This window comes from Eptatretus burgeri, chromosome 11 (assembly GCF_056783735.1).
Source record: "Eptatretus burgeri isolate ZD-2024b chromosome 11, Ebu_testis_v1, whole genome shotgun sequence".
NCBI classification, from domain to species: domain Eukaryota; kingdom Metazoa; phylum Chordata; class Myxini; order Myxiniformes; family Myxinidae; genus Eptatretus; species Eptatretus burgeri.
In genome coordinates this window covers 19,648,293-19,665,982 of record NC_140971.1, presented here as the reverse complement: position 1 = coordinate 19,665,982, position 17,690 = coordinate 19,648,293, and the positions used below count along the sequence as shown (strand labels likewise).

General features: G+C 42.3%; 1 protein-coding gene across 2 annotated transcripts; it reads left to right on the top strand.

Moving 5' to 3' along the window:
• The first annotated feature begins 5 nt into the window (after positions 1 to 5).
• PDRG1 (p53 and DNA damage regulated 1) lies at positions 6 to 16,553 on the top strand. 2 transcript variants are annotated; one of them, XM_085845419.1, is made up of 5 exons: positions 6 to 194; positions 2,269 to 2,341; positions 5,790 to 5,864; positions 11,346 to 11,426; positions 16,404 to 16,553. In XM_085845419.1, the coding sequence occupies exons 1-5, from the start codon at positions 111 to 113 to the stop codon at positions 16,484 to 16,486; spliced, it is 396 nt and encodes a 131-aa protein (XP_085701545.1). In that variant the 5' UTR covers positions 6 to 110; the 3' UTR covers positions 16,487 to 16,553. The 2 variants fall into 2 exon arrangements, with proteins under 2 accessions (XP_085701545.1, XP_085701546.1); XM_085845420.1 differs by having other exon boundaries at positions 91 to 194; positions 2,247 to 2,341.
• The last annotated feature ends 1,137 nt before the right edge of the window (positions 16,554 to 17,690 follow it).

Genomic DNA, 17,690 nt, shown 5'->3' with positions numbered 1-17,690 from the left:
AAACACACCGCCTCGTATTATATAAAATACCGGCGACTTAAGAGAGAGCGTTAAAATACGCGCCAAGCGGACTTCACCAATCGCGACCGACCACGTGATCTTCCTCAGCGATGGCGAGCGAAGCCGAGCAAGCTCTTAAGTACCTCACTGAGGTGGAGGAATTGGCAGAAGATGTGCTGGCAGATCGGCAGCAGGTATACCGGGTTCCAGGATCGTGGGTCTGTGTCTAAATAATACGGATGTATTCAAGAGAGCACGAGGACGAGTTTACGTGCGCTTCACCTAGCGACCTTACCGTTGGCGACCGATGAGGCCTCGGTATCCCTGAGTAAAAGTATCGAGCTGCTCTACCTGTGGGAGTTCCTCCGCCACGTCCACCGCACCACAGATCACTCAAGGCTTTACCACCGATGATATATTCGGCGAGCATGGAATCCCTCGGCCTAACCTGAGGCCCACCTCGAAGCCTGAGGCCTACTTCGAAATCGGTCAATTTTTTTTTAACGTTTTGCGCATTACTGCTTTGGTGAATTTTTTTTCTTTGATCGTTAAATTATTTAATACAAACAGATTTTTTTCCAAATCGCGACGAGATTCGCGCGACAAGTTCTGTGCCGCGCCCACCCTGCTGCTGTCTGTCCGCCACGTGTGCGCACGTTTGTTTCATCGCGATGCTGTTTTCATTCTCGGTTGCCATGGCGACGTCCTGCTTTCCTCCCAGGCGCCGATAGTACTAATTATTCACCGAACTCAAAGGAATTTCGTCAGGGCACCTGCACACGACGGCTTGCAACTCGATTCGAAACATACCATGTGATCTTTTAACGTGTACAAACAACCCAGGCATCTTTAATGGACTCGAATCCGAAGAGCGGCACTGCCACAAACAATAATAATTAATTTTATTGCCCCAGAAGTTTTCAAATGAAATGTTTACAATTTAATCAAATCATCGATTAAAATTTATAAACGTTCATCGCATGAAAATGATGTGAGTGTTTTACTTCCTCCTCCACTCAAGCTGGGTTGAGGTGATGTTTTCACTCCTGTCTGTGAGCGTGATGTCTCAAAATGTTGTGGACGGATTGGGATGAAACTTTCTGGACAGGTTGGGCGTGTGGTAAGAACAAGCTGATTCGATTTTGGTGAAGATGTTAGTTCAGGCTGTTCAGCCTGGCAGAGGTGTGAGCCCGACCGAGAACCGAGTGCGGTACGAGTTACTAGTCGTAGGCGTCCACAACCATCCTTGACCATGTTGTGGAACGTCGGCCGAGGCCCTCACTTGTTTTTTCCTTCCATTCCACCCTCAATTTTTCATCTTTATTCGCTTCTAAGTTCGTTTTCTCCGCATCTTCTTGAAGCGACTGACACAAAACTTTCAACATAGGAGCACCTACCCTTGGAGAACCCATTCTAACAAAGTTGCGTGAACATTGGATGGAAAACGTGTCCGGTGTTCCAACAAGCTCAAATGAGCTAAGATCCTCGTCCTCTTAATGATGACGTCATAAGAACGAATATGACGTCATTGTGATGTATCAGGTTTGCGATAAATTATCTGTGCTCATGCCCGGCTTGATTCCCGCAACCAAAATTCAAACAGCTTGCCTAGTTTCGGAGATAATGGTGTAGGCGATTTCCATTCGCGGCGATATTATGATGTCAACTTTTTTCTCGGAAGAATTTCCAAAATCGGAGATGGTTACTGCCTGCGCGTGGGCTTTCTGCATATACATGGCAAGTTTCACGAAGATCCGATGAAAACTCTTGGTTGTGAAACAAAAAGTCAAAAAATAGGAATGACGTCATAAAAATTGATATGACGTCATAGTGATGTATCATATGTGCGGTAATTAATCTGTGGTAATGCCCTGTTCGATTCCCGCAAACAGAATTCAAAAAGCTTGCCTAGTTTCGGAGATAATTTTTTAGGCGATTTCCATTAGCGGAGATATTTTGACGTCATAACTTTTTTTTCTAGGAGGAATTTTCAAAATCGGAGATGGTTATCGTCTGCGCAGGGTATTTTTACATATATATGCCAAGTTTTAGGAAGTTTCGATGAAAACTGGAGGCTGTGAAACAAAAAAGTCCACAAGAACAACAACGTGAGTAAGACTTAGAGATCCTCCACGAGGATCTAAAAAGTCTGTTTTCTGCAGGTATCGGTTGCAGGGTGCTTGGTATTATTATAATTATTCTATAAAGTGATGAAGGACAATGCACAAAATCTTGCCCTCATTCAGCTTGATTGTTTTCATGTTCCAGGTTATTGACTTGGATCAAAAGAGGAATTTTAACCGTGAAGCTATAAGATCACTGCGGACGGAAAAATCAACAGGTGAGATCAGCATGCTTTGGATAAGTGCTTGGCAAAATTACTTTCAAAAAAAAAAAAATGAAAGGTTCTTCCTTCATCTTTCACTTTCACTGTTGGTTGTGCCACTTGATAGTCTTTATGAAGATGATGCATTATGTGAAAAAGTGTTGGTGAGATCTTATTCTATTTGCAGTCGTGGAATGACGATCATTTACTGAGATTGAGTGAGCTGACAGGATGGCCTAGAGATACGCACACTCACCTCTAAACTGTCGAGTCTGGGTTTGAATCGCGACACAGATATAAACTGTCATCCAGGTGTTTCACAGGCAAGGTGAGGGGTCGATGTGTGTGCCATCCCTCGGTGGATGTGAAATGGCCATCCCGTCTGCCGGCATTTGTTTGTGCATGTGAAATATTCCCTGGTGTCCTTCACAAAGAGTAGGTGATCCTGGACAAATTAAAAATCCTTAACCGTAACTAGGAGAGGGCAGCCACGCTCTCAGCGAATAATGCTACTCCGCAGCCTTGTGATGCATACAAAAGAAGAAGACGAAGATTAAGTTTATTGTGTGAATAGCTGTTTACAAAACAGTTTGGTCTGTCATTGCAAATGTTATTTTATATTTAATTATTATGAATTATTAATTTGTTCGGATTTTTAAATCGGGTAACTGTATATCTATCTATCTTCTATATATTACTAAAACTCTCATCTTGTATGTATATATATATATATATATATATATATATATATATATATATATATATATATATATATATATATATATATATATATATATATATATGCATGTATGGATGTATGTTCCCGAAATACAGCCAAAATGGGACACGAGAGCGCAAAAATTTTTGACCACCTTACTCACCATTCTCCTGCAGTGTGCAATATCAAGTTTCGTTAAAATCGGGCAACGAAAAAAAATATTAAAAAATCAATTCCCTATTCAGTCAAGTAATCTTTGGGAGAATTTGATCAATGCAAACAACCTCAGCGATATAGTTCGCTGGAGCTATCTTTTGTATTTTTAGATCCTCGTGGAGGATCTCTAAGTCTTACTCACGTTGTTGTTCTTCATCTTCTTCTTGTGGACTTTTTTGTTTCACAGCCTCCAGTTTTCATCGAAACTTCCTGAAACTTGGCATATACGTATATGTAAAAATACCCTGCGCAGACAGTAACCATCTCCGATTTTGAAAATTCCTCATAGAAAAAAAAGTTGACGTCAAAATATCTCCGCTAATCGAAATCGCCTAAAAAATTATCTCCGAAACGAGGCAAGCTTTTTGAATTCTGTTTGCGGGAATCGAACAGGGCATTAGCAGAGATGAATTACCGCACATATGATACATCACTATGACGTCATATCAATTTTTATGACGTCATTCCTATTTTTTGACATTTTTTGTTTCACAACTCAGAGTTTTCATCGGATATTCGTGAAACTTGCCATGTATATGCAGAAAGCCCACGCGCAGGCAGTAACCATCTCCGATTTTGGAAATTCTTCCTAGAAAAAAAAGTTGACATAATATCGCCGCTAATGGAAATCACCTATACCATTATCTCCGAAACTAGGCAAGCTGTTTGAATTTTGTTTGTGGGAATCAAGCCGGGCATTAGCACAGATAATTTATCACAAACCTGATACATCACAATGACGTCATATTCGTTTTTTATGACGTCATCATTAAGAGGACGAGGATCTTCGCTCATTTGAGCTTGTTTCTTGAAATGATTTATTTTAAAATCTCAAGCATTTAGTATACACAAAGAACGATTTATTATTAAGCATAAAATAAACCGCCATTTTGATCTAATACTTCCGTGTTCATGAATAAATAAAATTGTGTTTCGAAGAATACACACAATAATTTCTTCGACTTTCTTTTCTCCGTTTTTTTTTTTTCACATTGACGCGCAATATCAAGTTTCGTTCAAATCGGGCAACGAAAAGAATTATTAAAAAATCAATTCCCGATTTAGTCAAGTACTCTTTGGGATTATTTCATCAATGCAAGCAACCTCAGTGGTGTAGTTGGCTGAAGCTATTTTTTTTTTTCTTGAAATGATTTTTTTAAATCAACCGCTGTCACAACGGGAACCCAACGGGTTCGCGGGTCGTGTAGTGTAACATAAATCCGGTCATAACAACATAGAACATAGATCTGGTGATTTGTCCACCTGAATCGTGGGCAGTTTGCTTCATTATTATTGAGGCTTTGTCCAACATGTGTTACCTTGGGGTTTTTTTAAATTTATTTTACATTTTTTACAGGGTCAAAGGCTCATTCAGGAGCTGTCACACAAATGATGCACACACGTGCAGACAGATAGAGACATTGACACCAGATATGACACTGGACCAGGGGTGGGCAACCCAAATAACAAGAAGAGCCATTTTTTAAATTCCGTCAAAAACCGAGCCACAAGGCATGTAACCTCGAAGTTTTAAACCTCTTTTTCACGTGTGTGGAATCAACCCTGATAGATACCAACCCATGGGGTTTGCTTGTGTTCTATCCTTTAAATACAGAGCATCAAGTGAGGAGAGCAGCACGTACAATTTTTATAATCGTTGTTATGACTTGGAAAAGCTCGGAATGGAACCGCCGACCTCCCGGACTAAGAGTGGACACTCTAACCACAATGGTATCGAGTCTGGTTAACCTCATTATCAAGTGCATACCACATGGGATACATAGGATTTTCCTTTGGCTACTTCAATATAGGACAGGGTGCACACAAGCTTAGAGCAAGAATTTCAGAATTTTTTGTTCATGGTGCCGGCGATAGCTCTCCGACTCTTTGTAAAGGACCCCGTGGGATCTTTAACATCCACCAACTAATGCCATCAGATGGGAAATCCTGTTTAATGTTCACCCGAGGGACGGCACACACATTGATGAATCACCCTGCCTGTGAAACACTGTGATGACAGTTTATAGCTGGGTTGGGATTCAAACCCAGGCTAGACAGACAGCTAAGAGGTGAATGTGCATGCCTCTCGGCCATCCTGTCAGCCCAATCACCTGTGGGATTAGCACCAATGTATGATTGTTTCACTGGTGAACATCATGTGGATGTGCCATTCGGCGGGATTCAAATGGACAAGTTGCCTCGATGATTGGCCAGAAAATAAACATTTCACAGTGACTATGACATTTTGGAAATTTTCTTTATTAACTTGTAAAATGTAAATTAATCTCACAAAAATGCCTGTTGTGGGAAGGCAATGGAACGTGTTTGCAGACATATTTTTGTTGAAGAAAATTCATACTTTTGTAATATATTTTAATTGGACACTGTACTTTACATGATCCACAAGATTTATCCCATATTGATTCCCATTGTTTTATTTTACTAAGTGTCGCTTTTGCCGAGGTGCTCTTCTCAGTTTCTCAATTGATCCTCGTAGACTCTAACTCCGTTGTTTTTGTTGCATTCCAGACAAGGTGTGGGTATGTTTTGGAAGAACGCTTATAAAACTGACCAACTCTCAAACTCTGGAGATGCTTCAAAAAGGTAATGAACAGTGATATTGGGTTTTATTTTAACTATTGGAGAACATTGTTTTGACATCGCAAAGAGGTTGGTGGTGTCTTCTGTCTTCTACTCTGTCTTCTACCACCTCCTTTCTGGTTTTGCACCCTCTGCTCTTTCCATGTTCTATCTCCCCAAGGTTTCTGCAGGGAACATGTGGTCCACCATCAACTCCCTTCTGGTGAAACTACCTAAATCCAGACTCACTGTTCCTTCTTTCTTCTACATTCTCTTCAATCTCTTTCTTTCCTTTAGGTCTTCAAGAGATCTTTACCACCATTTCAGATCATACCCTATCCACTACTCGTACTACTATTACTAATCCGTGTGCCGAAGGGGCGTAGCCAGTGCTGGATTAACCATTAGGCAGACAAGGCATGTGCCTTAGGGCCAGGCAAAAATTCAGCCCAAAAATTATTTTCACATTAAATATTTGTCTTTTTTGTATTAAATATTTTGTTCTTGAATCAGTTCATCTTTTGTCTGGGGTCCATTTCCATGAGCCCAAGATCTAATTAAAAATTTTCAGGCCATTCTCTAATGTTTCAAAATGTGCCTTAGGGCCAGCCGAGGCTTAATCCGGCACTGGGCGTAGCAACGCCCTATTTAGTGGGGCCGATTAAGTCGGTATCCCACAAGAATCTTTCAGTTGATGGTACAAGCTCCAAATTTGGTATACATGTGCTTCAGGACCCATTCTCTCAGAAAAGTACGTTACCCACGTTGAAAAACAAAATGGCCACCATTTTTCAAGATGGCCGTCTCATAAAATAGGAAAAAGGGTTTTCAGTGCTAAACATCTATAAATAGGAACATGCTATTGATCCAAATGTTAAATAGATTGTATTTTGACTGGAGAAATCTATTTTGTCACTAATATTCGAAAATGGTTTCAAGATGGTGGCCATTGCAAGATGGTGGCCATCAGTACTTTTGTAGCTGTCTTACAAAATTATCACAGATATTGCTGGACAACATCTGTGATCATGTATTGAGGTGATGCGGTCAAGCTCTATTACATTATGTGAATAAGAGTGATGTTAAAGCACAACCAGGGCACACTGGTGACATCACTGCTGTGAGACTCAGCATGGGGTTCAGTGTCAGCTTATAGTGTACTACTTGTAGCTGGAGTTTACTAACCTAAACTGTAGTTTGTAGTATACTTGAGTGTCCCAAATGCTATCTAATAAGCCCCTGTATATATTTCAGCTAGAAGTATAGCTAGTTGTAGTATTACACTATTAGATAGCCGCACCTGAATTGACAGGATGTGCCAGCACGGGAGAGCCGAGCCAAGGGTAACGGCTTCAGTTACCCGGAAGGTGTACAGATCGCACGGGACTTAAATGGCACTGGATGAACGATCGGGCTCGGTGTAGGGCATTTGTATGTATGAACCAAGTTGTATCCCATATCTCAATGTGCTTATGTATTTTGGTGGTAAAAGGATAAACCCTCGGCCTTAACCTGTTCAATATATCCACGAATAATCCGTTGAGTTGTACTCCTAAAACTGACTGGAGGAAATGTGCCTCTGTCAGACTGATACAAAAGAAGAGTCGAAGTCTCCCCCAACCCGTTATGAGTGTAGTTCTGATGGTTATTCCATGATAGCAAAAAACCTACCACAATTTCAGGCAATCCACCAGTTACCGATCAGGTTAGACCCATCCAGATTGGATGAAGGAGGTGGTATTGAGGATACACTGAGGCAAAATAGTGCCAAGTACCACCAAAATTGTCGCAAAATGTTTGACAGCTATAAACTTGAGCGTGCCACTAAAAGAGCAGCTGAAATTCAAAATGATCCAGGAGAAGGGCACTCACAAATGCGAAGAACTAGCATGGAAGTGCAACGGTGTTTCCTGTGTGAAAAGATACAACCAAAGTCAAAGTTGCGACAAGTCATGACCATGCAGCTAAATGAGAGGCTTAATGAATGTGCTCGCAATCTTAATGATGGCAAGCTTTTGGCTGTCTTGAGCGGTGGAGATGTGGTTGCCCTGGAACTGAAATACCACTACTCTTGCTTAACAGCTCTGTATCAGAGAGAGAGAGAGAGAGAGAGAGAGAGGGCACACATTGCAGCCAAGAACAAAGAAAACGTCCAGTCATCCCAAGAAAAGGAAGTCTTCCCTTTGGTGTTCTCTGAACTTCATACCTATGTCATTGAGACAAGAAACAGCAGTGATGGGCCTGTTTTGTTTCGACTTGCTAACTTGGTGAGTCTTTACAAGGAAAGACTTGAACAATTTTTTAACAGATATACCTGATGTGAACTCTACCAGACTGAAAGAAAAGCTTTTGGCAGAGATACCTGAGTTGGAAACCTACAAGGATGGACGTGATGTTTTTCTGACATTCAAGAAGGATGTCGGTCCTGTCATGTCAGAAGCATCAACCTACTCTGATGCCATCATTCTCGCCAAAGCTGCCAAGATATTGCGTATAGTAGGCACATGCTTGATCACAAATGTAAATATGAGGGCAATCTTCATGAGACTTCAGTATATGATTCATTACCTCCAGTTTTGCTCCAATTTGTCTGCATGATTGAGCATGGAGCAGATATAAAGGCTCAACTGAGGTTTGGAGCAACTACAACTGACCTGGCTATGGCTCAGCTCCTTCAATACAACTGCTTTGCCAAATAAAGAAGGTGCTGCCACACACAGGCATTCCAGAGACAGAGAAACCCCATTTCCGGTCTACATAAGGATGTCTGTTCATGCTAAGACAAGAAAGAGACACCTAGTAGAAATGCTCCATGACCATGGTCTCAGTATTCCATATGATCGAGTACTCGACATATCAGCTCAGCTGGGAGATGCAGCTGTAGCCAGATATGTAGAGGAAGGTGTGGTTTGTCCTCCCAAACTGAGGAAAGGTCTTTTCAGCACATCTGCGATGGATAACATCAACCATAATCCCTCTTCCACAACGGCGACCACATCATTCCATGGAACCAGCATATCCATCTTTCAACATACAACATCAGAAAATCAAGGAGAAGTACGGGAACCAATTCTAATTAAGAATACCAAAGTAAAGAAAGTCCCAGAAATCCCCGACTCGTATACAAATGTCTATCCTGAGTTCTTCACAACAAAGAACCATTCTCCTCCCAAAGGCAAAGTTACATATGAATCTCTGCCAAGTCTCCCCCCTAACCAATGAATATGAGTGGTTGCAGAAGGTTAGCCTCACACAAGAAGTACATGACAATGTTAACATCACTTGGTCAGCCCATCATGCAGAGAAAAAGAGAGGTCTTGCATTTGAAGTGAGTATTACAGCACTTCTGCCCCTCCTTCGTAATGAAGCTCACTCAGTTGCCACTGTAAGGCACTCCATGAACAAAGTCAGGGATACTATTGCACACCTCAACCCAGGACAGGTCGCTGAGATAACTGCAGACCAGCCTATTTATGCACTTATCAAACAAGTCCAGTGGCACTGGCCTGACCTGTATGGTGAGGATAAATTTGTTGTCATGTTTGGGGGCCTCCACATCGAGATGGCTGCTTTAAGGTCTCTTGGAACCCTACTTCAAAGCAGTGGGTGGACAGGTGCTCTTGTGAAGTCCGGGTGGCTTCTTCTGGAATGGCAGAGTCCTTTCTTTCTGCCTTAAGTGTCACAAGAACACGCCATATGCACCAAGTTACAGCGTGTCATCTCTACATGCTCCAAAAGGAAGCATATGAGCATCATTGTGTAGAAGAGAATGAAGAAGCTCTGGATTTTGATGACTGGTGTGAGAAACACAGAAAAGAGAGTCCTCAATTTCAATTCTGGGATCTTGTGTTGTCAATGGAATTGGTGACGTTCTCATTGGTCAGGTCTTTCAGGGAGGCCAACTTCGGTTTGTATTGCGAAGCACTGGCTGCTCTAATCCCCTTGTTCTTTGCAAACAACAATGTGAACTATGCCAGATGGCTTCACATCCATCTTAGAGACATGGTCACTTTGGAACACACTCACCCTGAGGTCTTTGATGAATTTTAATGAATCCCGTCTTCAAGAAGTTAAGTCAGTACCCACCAGTCGTGGAAAATGCAGACTACAACGTCCTTGAGAAGTTTGTCATCACCATGTATGACAAGAACAGCAAAGGTTATAGGTTTATCTTTGTGAATTTCAAAGTAAAATGTATTTGATAACACCCGATTTCTGGGCTGTTTGCCGTGTTGACATGTTTTCTAAATTACAGAGCTAATTTTTTTTTTCCACCCGTCACATGACGATTGGCAGCTATTTATAAAAATTAATGTTTATGCACATCTGCTTGAAACGTAACGCAACGTTGTTAAAATCATTTGTTTCGTGAAATTCCCCCAAAAATAAGGGTGAAAGCTACTCGAGATTGCTGGGTTGTATACAGTACTTACTGTAGTCAGTAATCACACTGACTCCAATCTGCGGATTCCCGAAAAATTGCCGGTGTGTGTGTGTGTGTGTGTGTGTGTGTGTGTGTGTGTGTGTGTGTGTGTGTGTGTGTGTGTGTGTGTGTGTGTGTGTGTGTGTGTGTGTGTGTGTGTGTGTGTGTGTGTGTGTGTGTGTGTGTGTGTGTGTGTGTGTGTGTGTGTGTGTGTGTGTGTGTGTGTGTGTGTGTGTGTGGTTGTTCATAAAGTGTAACATTTTCTTTCTCTGCTAACTTCCCTCCCCCAACCCCGCTCTCTTAGTCCCATCCTCACTCTGCGCCCTCCTAATACAGTGCAGCATCCTCATATATATATATATATATATATATATATATATATATATATATATATATATATATATATATATATATATATATATATATATCTGGGCAGTGATTGTGCAGATGGTGTTTGTCTTCAAACATGTCCGGGCAGTGTTTATCTCCAGGTGTTTTTGTTTGTCTCCGGACCTGTCCAGGCGGTGTTTGTCTCTGAACGTGTCCAGGCAGTATTTATAGTATGACCGGTTGAAAATGGATTTCAGACATTATTTTGTTTCCATCTTCACTGTTATTCTATGTATAATCATTTTGATGAGAGAGTATGAATCGTAATTGACACTCCACTGCACGTCTGCCTTCCCTTACTCTCACCTCACACTCTTCCCTTCCCCCACCCCTCTTCACTCTCCCTCCCTTCTTGCTCCCCCACCCCTCCTCACTCTCCCTCCCTCCTTGCTGTCCCCCCCTCGCTCCCTCACACACCTCCTCGCTCCCTCACACACCTCCTCGCTCTTTCCCCCTCCTTAGTATTCCCGTCAGCAAAGCAGTGGGTGGTATTTGCGAGTACAAAATAAAAGCCATTTTATGATGGAAAAAAAAAAGAAAGAACAAAAGATGAGAGAAAGCTTTCAAAATAAAACTGTTACAATCCCAGCACTTGCTGTGAACAGCTGAATATTTATACAGATTTGTACATTAAAAGTACTTCTGATTGTTTGAAAGGTGTTATGTTAACGTTTTTAATCCCGCTCTTGCAGACCAGGAACAGCTGAATGAAGAAATCGATAAGATCCATTCTCAACTCAAAGTGAAAGTGAACAATTTGAATGATGCACAAGGTGTGTTTATCGTTTAATTGGGATGAATTTTTCATTTCCTTTATACAAAGGGATGTTTGTTTGTTTTTGTATACATGATTGATGCTCGTGGAAGAGCTAGAGCAGAATGGAAAGGGGGAAACGCCACCGGTGGGATCAAGGGGTGGGGAAGAAGGCCACATGGGGGTGAAGAAACTGCACACAATCTCAATGAAACGAGATAGGTTCAGGAAGAAAAGGAAAGGGAAGGCGGGGATGAAACAAAAAAGTAACAAACTAACCGACAACTAACAAATAAAAAGGTGTGATGTAGAGGGGGAAAAGATCACAATAACCTGGAAAAGAGGAGTGTTTGGGAATGGGGTCATTTGGGGTGGAGGGGGGGGCAAGTGGGGATGAGGTAGAAGAGATCATGAGTATGGATAGGGAATGAGAAGATGGTGGGGAACAGCTGTCTTGAAACCCTGGAGGGAAGAATGGGGCTGAACAAACTGGGGAAGTTGTTCCACAAGCAAGAGAAAAGAGGAACAAATGAGTAGAAGTAAGCAATGAGTCTGGATTTTGGGAGTTTAATAAGAAGTGGTTTACTGGCAGATCATGTCTGCCCTGCAAAAACATGGGCAGGACAAAGCCAATGTATGGCAAGGGGTGCAAGACCAAAAAGGTGACGGTGGAATGCATCCATCCATCCATCCAATGGGACCATACTCTGTGCAAAGCGTTGGTGCTGCCTTAGCAGTCTCCTTGGCTATTGGACACAATCCTGGACAGGTCGCCACTCCGACACAGTAATCCAACATGCTGGCACTCATTTTGCCAACCTCGGAAGGATGTCAGGCAGAGTCAACCCCACCTGGTATTAATTCAACAGCCGAGTGGGATTTGAACTGAGGATCATAGGATTCCAAGCCCACCACCCTAACCATTATGCCAACACCAGGCAGAGTGCAATACAGAAAGGCCACCAACCTGTCTGCGATGTGGAAGTAAAACGCCAAGACACTCGACTTCATCATGAGATATCCAAATTATATTGACGGCCTTGCTTTCCTTAGCATCAAGCTGAACAAGATTTGAGGTGAGGGCACCAGCCCAGATGGGAGAAGAGTACTCCATCAAGCTGCGAATTGACATCATGTCAAGCTGTTATTTATTGTGGTATTGGCAAACATAAATTACATACAAACATACATATACGAGGTCCGTCTAAAATGTAACAGGACTGAGCCTGCTGTGTGCTCCACTTATACAACTTGAATGAACAGGTTGCGTCACAGTCTTTCACAACATTCCAGCAATATATATGATTGGTGATGGTTGACTGCGCTCATTGTGTGATTTTTTTTTACAGGTCGTGCTTTTATTTACACGTTGTCTAGTTTGAGTCGCCACGCTATGAGTCGTGAGCAGAGAGCCAATCTGAAGTTTCTTGCCAAGCTTGACAAAACACCTTCCAAATCCTTCGCAATGCTGCAGCAAATCTATGGGGAATAAACGATGTCACGTGCACGTGCATTTGAATGGCACAAGAGGTTCAAAAAGGGACGGGAGGAGGTTGAAGACGATCTACGGTCTGGAAGACCTTCAACGAGCACAACAGTGGAAAACGTCAAGTGTGTGAAGCAGATGGTGTGCGCAGATCGTCGACTCACGGTGCGGATCAACAAGGACACTGTCTGGAGCATCATCACTGAAAATCTCGAAATGTGCAAGATGTGCGCAAAGATAGTCCCCAAGCTGTTGTCCGAGGACCAGAAACAGCAAAGAGTCACTGTCTGTCAAGACATTATCGAGTGCCTCGGCGACGATCCAGACCTGCTCGGGAGAGTCATTATTGGCGATGAATCGTGGATATTCAAATACGATCCCGAGATGAAACGGCAGAGTCGTCAGTGGAAAAGTCCGGCATCACCAAGACCAAAGAAAGCAAGGAAGTCGAAGGTCAAGGTGATGCTCATCACACTTTTTGACATCAAGGGCATCGTCTACTTCGAGTTTCTATCACAGGGTCAAACAGTGAATCAATACGTGTACAAGGAGATCCTCCGGCGCCTCATGAGATCAGTCCGGGACAAGAGGAGGGATCAGTGGAAAAACAACGCCTGGTTGCTCCACCATGACAACGCCCCTGCTCACAGTGCCCTGAGCATCCGACAGTTTCTGGCGGAGAGGAACGTGCCAACTCTGGAGCAACCCCCGTATTCACCAGACTTGGCCCTTTGTGATTTTTTTCCTATTCCCCAAGCTCAAGGGGGTGATCAAGGGGACCCGATTTCCTGATGTGGAGGCCATCAAAAGGGCTGTGACAACGGAGCTCCGGAGGATTCCAGAAGAAGCCTTCCGGGGGTGCATCGAAGCGTGGTAGAAGAGGATGGTCAAGTGTGTGAGACTGGAGGGAAACTATTTTGAAGGGGACAAGCTGTGATTTCAATATATTTTTTGGAATAAAATTTCTGTGAAGTCAGTCCCCTTACTTTTTAGACGGACCTCGTAAACACACATAGCCTACACACATTTTAAAATAAAAAAACAGAAACCTAAAGGCCCGGTCACACCTTGACGTTTTAGCCAACGTATGCCGATTTTTGAATTTTTTTTCTAAAACGCTGGCACACGTTGAATACGTTATGGGTAAGTTTTGATAACATTGAGAGCACGCTGAAAAACACTGCCATACGTCGTTGTACGTTGGCTTTAAACGTTGTACTTTTCGGTTGTCCTCAAATTTTTGCATGCTTGAAATTTCACGACGTATGCCGGCGTATGACTCACACGTTCCGCTACGCTGGCCACAAGTTGTATGCACGGTCTGCGATCGTTGACAGACATCAACACATGCTACTTGAAAGTTAATCATAAGTTGAGACACGCCGAGGTAATGTTTAGCGTACCCGAAACTTATTTCTAACCTATGATTAACGTGTAGTTGGCACGTTACGCGATCGTTGCCACACATCGACAGACGTTACTTTTAAGTTACTCATAGGCTGAAAGACGTCGGTATAATGGATCGTCCTTGCGTCAGCGTCCACGGCCACGGCCAGGACACTTATTTGCAGCATTCTTCAAACTTTTCTTCGGCATGACGAGGATGTTCACACTTCGATGTCTAGCTTGGCTATGATTCCAATTGTCCATCGGCAGCGTCTATTTAAAATAGTCGAGTTTGAGCGTTTTAACACGTTCAGAAGAAACGCTTCAAATTTCCAAACCCCAGCGTCAAAAAACAAAGGCGAGTGACAGCAATTGAAATCGTTCATTGTAAACAATGAAAATAGCTGAGTGGTACCGTTTAAAAGTCGTTGAGTGTAAAAAATATCCAATTGTTGAGCTGCAAGCATCTACTTTCAATAGTGGAGATGCAGCCATTTAAATCGTTGAGTTTATCATTTAAATGGTTAAATCGTTAAACGCAAGGACGATCCATCATAACCCACACCCTCCCCCTCACACTCACCTACTACTGCCAACATGAACAAACTACTACTAATACTAATACTGATACTGTTACTGCTGACATGGACATCGACAACACTGTTGGGTTCCCCTTTTATGAGCAGCATTTTTAAATACCAATTCCCAAAACTGCTGGGAACACGTCTTTATATGGCAGTTGTAAGTTAGAAACACATTAATTTTTTTTTTTTTTGTCGACCGGAAGACGTCATTGGAATACGTCTACATACGTCGATGTGTGTTGGGACTACGTAAAGAATTGGTTCAAAGCACGTCAAACATAAGTTAGAAATAAGTTTCGCGTAAAAAAGACATTACCGCGACGTGTTTCGACTTATGAGTAGCTTATAAGTAGCCTTTGTGGACGTGTGTAAGCGTCCACATATCGTGTGTAAAACTTATCCCCATCGCATGCGGAACGTGTGTCATACGCCGAGTACGTCGTAAAATTTTGAACATGTTTAAAATTTCTTGATGTACTCTACTTACTACGACGTATGATAGCGTACTTTAGCGTTCTACTCACGTATACCAAACTTACTTATACCGTATTTGACGTGCCCCAACGTTTTAGACACATTTTTCTTAGGTCGGCATACGCTAGCAATATCGCCAAGGTGTGACCGCGATGTTGTCACTTCCATTTCTACGGCAGTTATGATTCGAATCGTTGTGCGTCAGCCTTTTAATAGGCTATGTCACGACATCGTCGGCGATGCGTGCAACGCGCTATGCCTAAGTTAGACTATCGTTGGGCATCGGTCGTGTAGGCCGACAACAGGTTCAGCATTCGTTGGTATAAGTTATCTATAACACAACGAAACGTTCTGTGTCTGTTACCAATGCGTTATACATAAGACCAAGTCGCTATGAATACGTCCGAATCTTAAAAAAAAACATCAAAAGTTCAACGTAAGCCAGCGTTTTACATACATTTTAATACGTTGCCATCGCTGGCTAAAACGTCAAGGTGTGACCGGGCCTTAACGAGTGAGAAATGATCACACTGTGGTCACAACCTGCAACACATAAAAAAAACCCAGGCAGTGGAGATTCAGCAGAGGCCAACAGGCCTAATGTATTAGGCCCACCAGAAAACCAAGATGGTGGCCATATCATTTCGTCTGGGTGCTGTGGTGGGTGTAGTCATCAAGATGGTGACATTCGCCAGGTAAAGTCGAACAGATTTTACCTTCACCCACTTAAATCAAGTCAGAAAAAGTTCAAAACAACTTTGGCAAAAAAAGTCACCATGAAGCCACTGAGACCACAGAAGGGAGTGTAGACACAAAGTCGATCCTTTATCATATTACTATATTGATTCCTGGAGTTACCATATTTTAAAGACAATGATGTGTTTTTTTAATTTTTAATGAACCCATTCACTTTTAAAATGATATAACATTACCCTTTCAAGGATACCTCAATTTGGTAAGGTGGATTCATGTCTCGCTGACTGCACTTGCACACATGATTGGTATCAAAGGAATGTAATAACTTGAATGTATTATTTTAATTTTGAATTATTTTCCTTCCTTCCAGGAAAACCAGGACTGAAAGGCTTTGATCTGATACCTTTGATGAAGATGGAAATGTCCTCCATTCACAAATGCTTAAACAGATGACGCAAGCGGGAATATTTTGGTTGCCATATATTGAAATGTCAATAAAATGATCGTTTCTTTTGGTGAATGTGTTTTGTCATCTAAACTACTATGAAAGCCCATCAGAAATAACGGGTTGGAGTTATTGTATTCAAAATATTCAAGGAGACTGGAAGATATGAGGTTTCGTAACAAGAAAAGAAGCGTGATGTTAAAACACTACATATGCAAATGCAAACATATTTTCTTTATCTTCTGGGACGTTTCATTTCGACCGTACAGCCTTGTGAGCGTGCCAAAGTCAGAAGCATCGGCCCAGCATCGTGTGCTCATATCTTCATTTATTAGACATCCTACAGACGTAAATTAACACTCGTTTTACTATCCGAGCATTACACATCACATGCAGCGAATTTCACCTTCCTGTGCCTTGTATTTATTATTATTTTTTTAAACGCTTCTTCACTACCCTTAAGGCTTGGTTTGCAACTCACCATCTCCATCAACAATAGAAGAGACGTAATTACTATTATGGAAAATGGTTTTCGATTTGTTTTTGTTTATCCTGAAAAATAGACCGCAGTAAACACACAGTCGTGTTCAAAGATTGGCCTTAAAACCCTTAAAAGATATGTGCCCCCCGCACCCCCCCCTTTTCCCCATATTTGCGCAGGGTGCTCAAGGTCTGTCAGCAACCCCCTTCTGGTAAAACTACCAAAATCACGAATCACTGCTCACCTTCACGCTTTCATTCCTCTTTTTTCCTGCCTTTGGAACAAACTCCCACACTCTCTTCAATCACACTCTTCCCTCCAGGTCTTCAAAACAGCTGTTCATCACCATCTCAAATCTTCCCCATCCAAAACCACGATCTTTTCTACCCCCGCTAATCCACCTCCTTCGTATTCCCTGTTTCCTTCCTGAAAGTTCCTGTAGTATCCATCTTGTTTACCCCGTGTACTGCACCCCATCCCTCTCCCTTCCACAGATCTCCTTATGTCTCTGTTCCATACTGTTTTTTTCCTTCCCTCTCCCACCCCTCTTGTCTCCTGCTCCCCTTGTTGTATATTACTTGTACGGGGCCGTACGTGCAAAAAAAAAGAAAACTTTCAAACCGCATGCCAGAAACAACCACACAGGCCGTTCCTTCGTTCTCGCGTGGCCGTACGTGCGTGCCTGTATGTGCAAACCAAAAAAAAAAAACTTTCAAACAACCACACAGGCC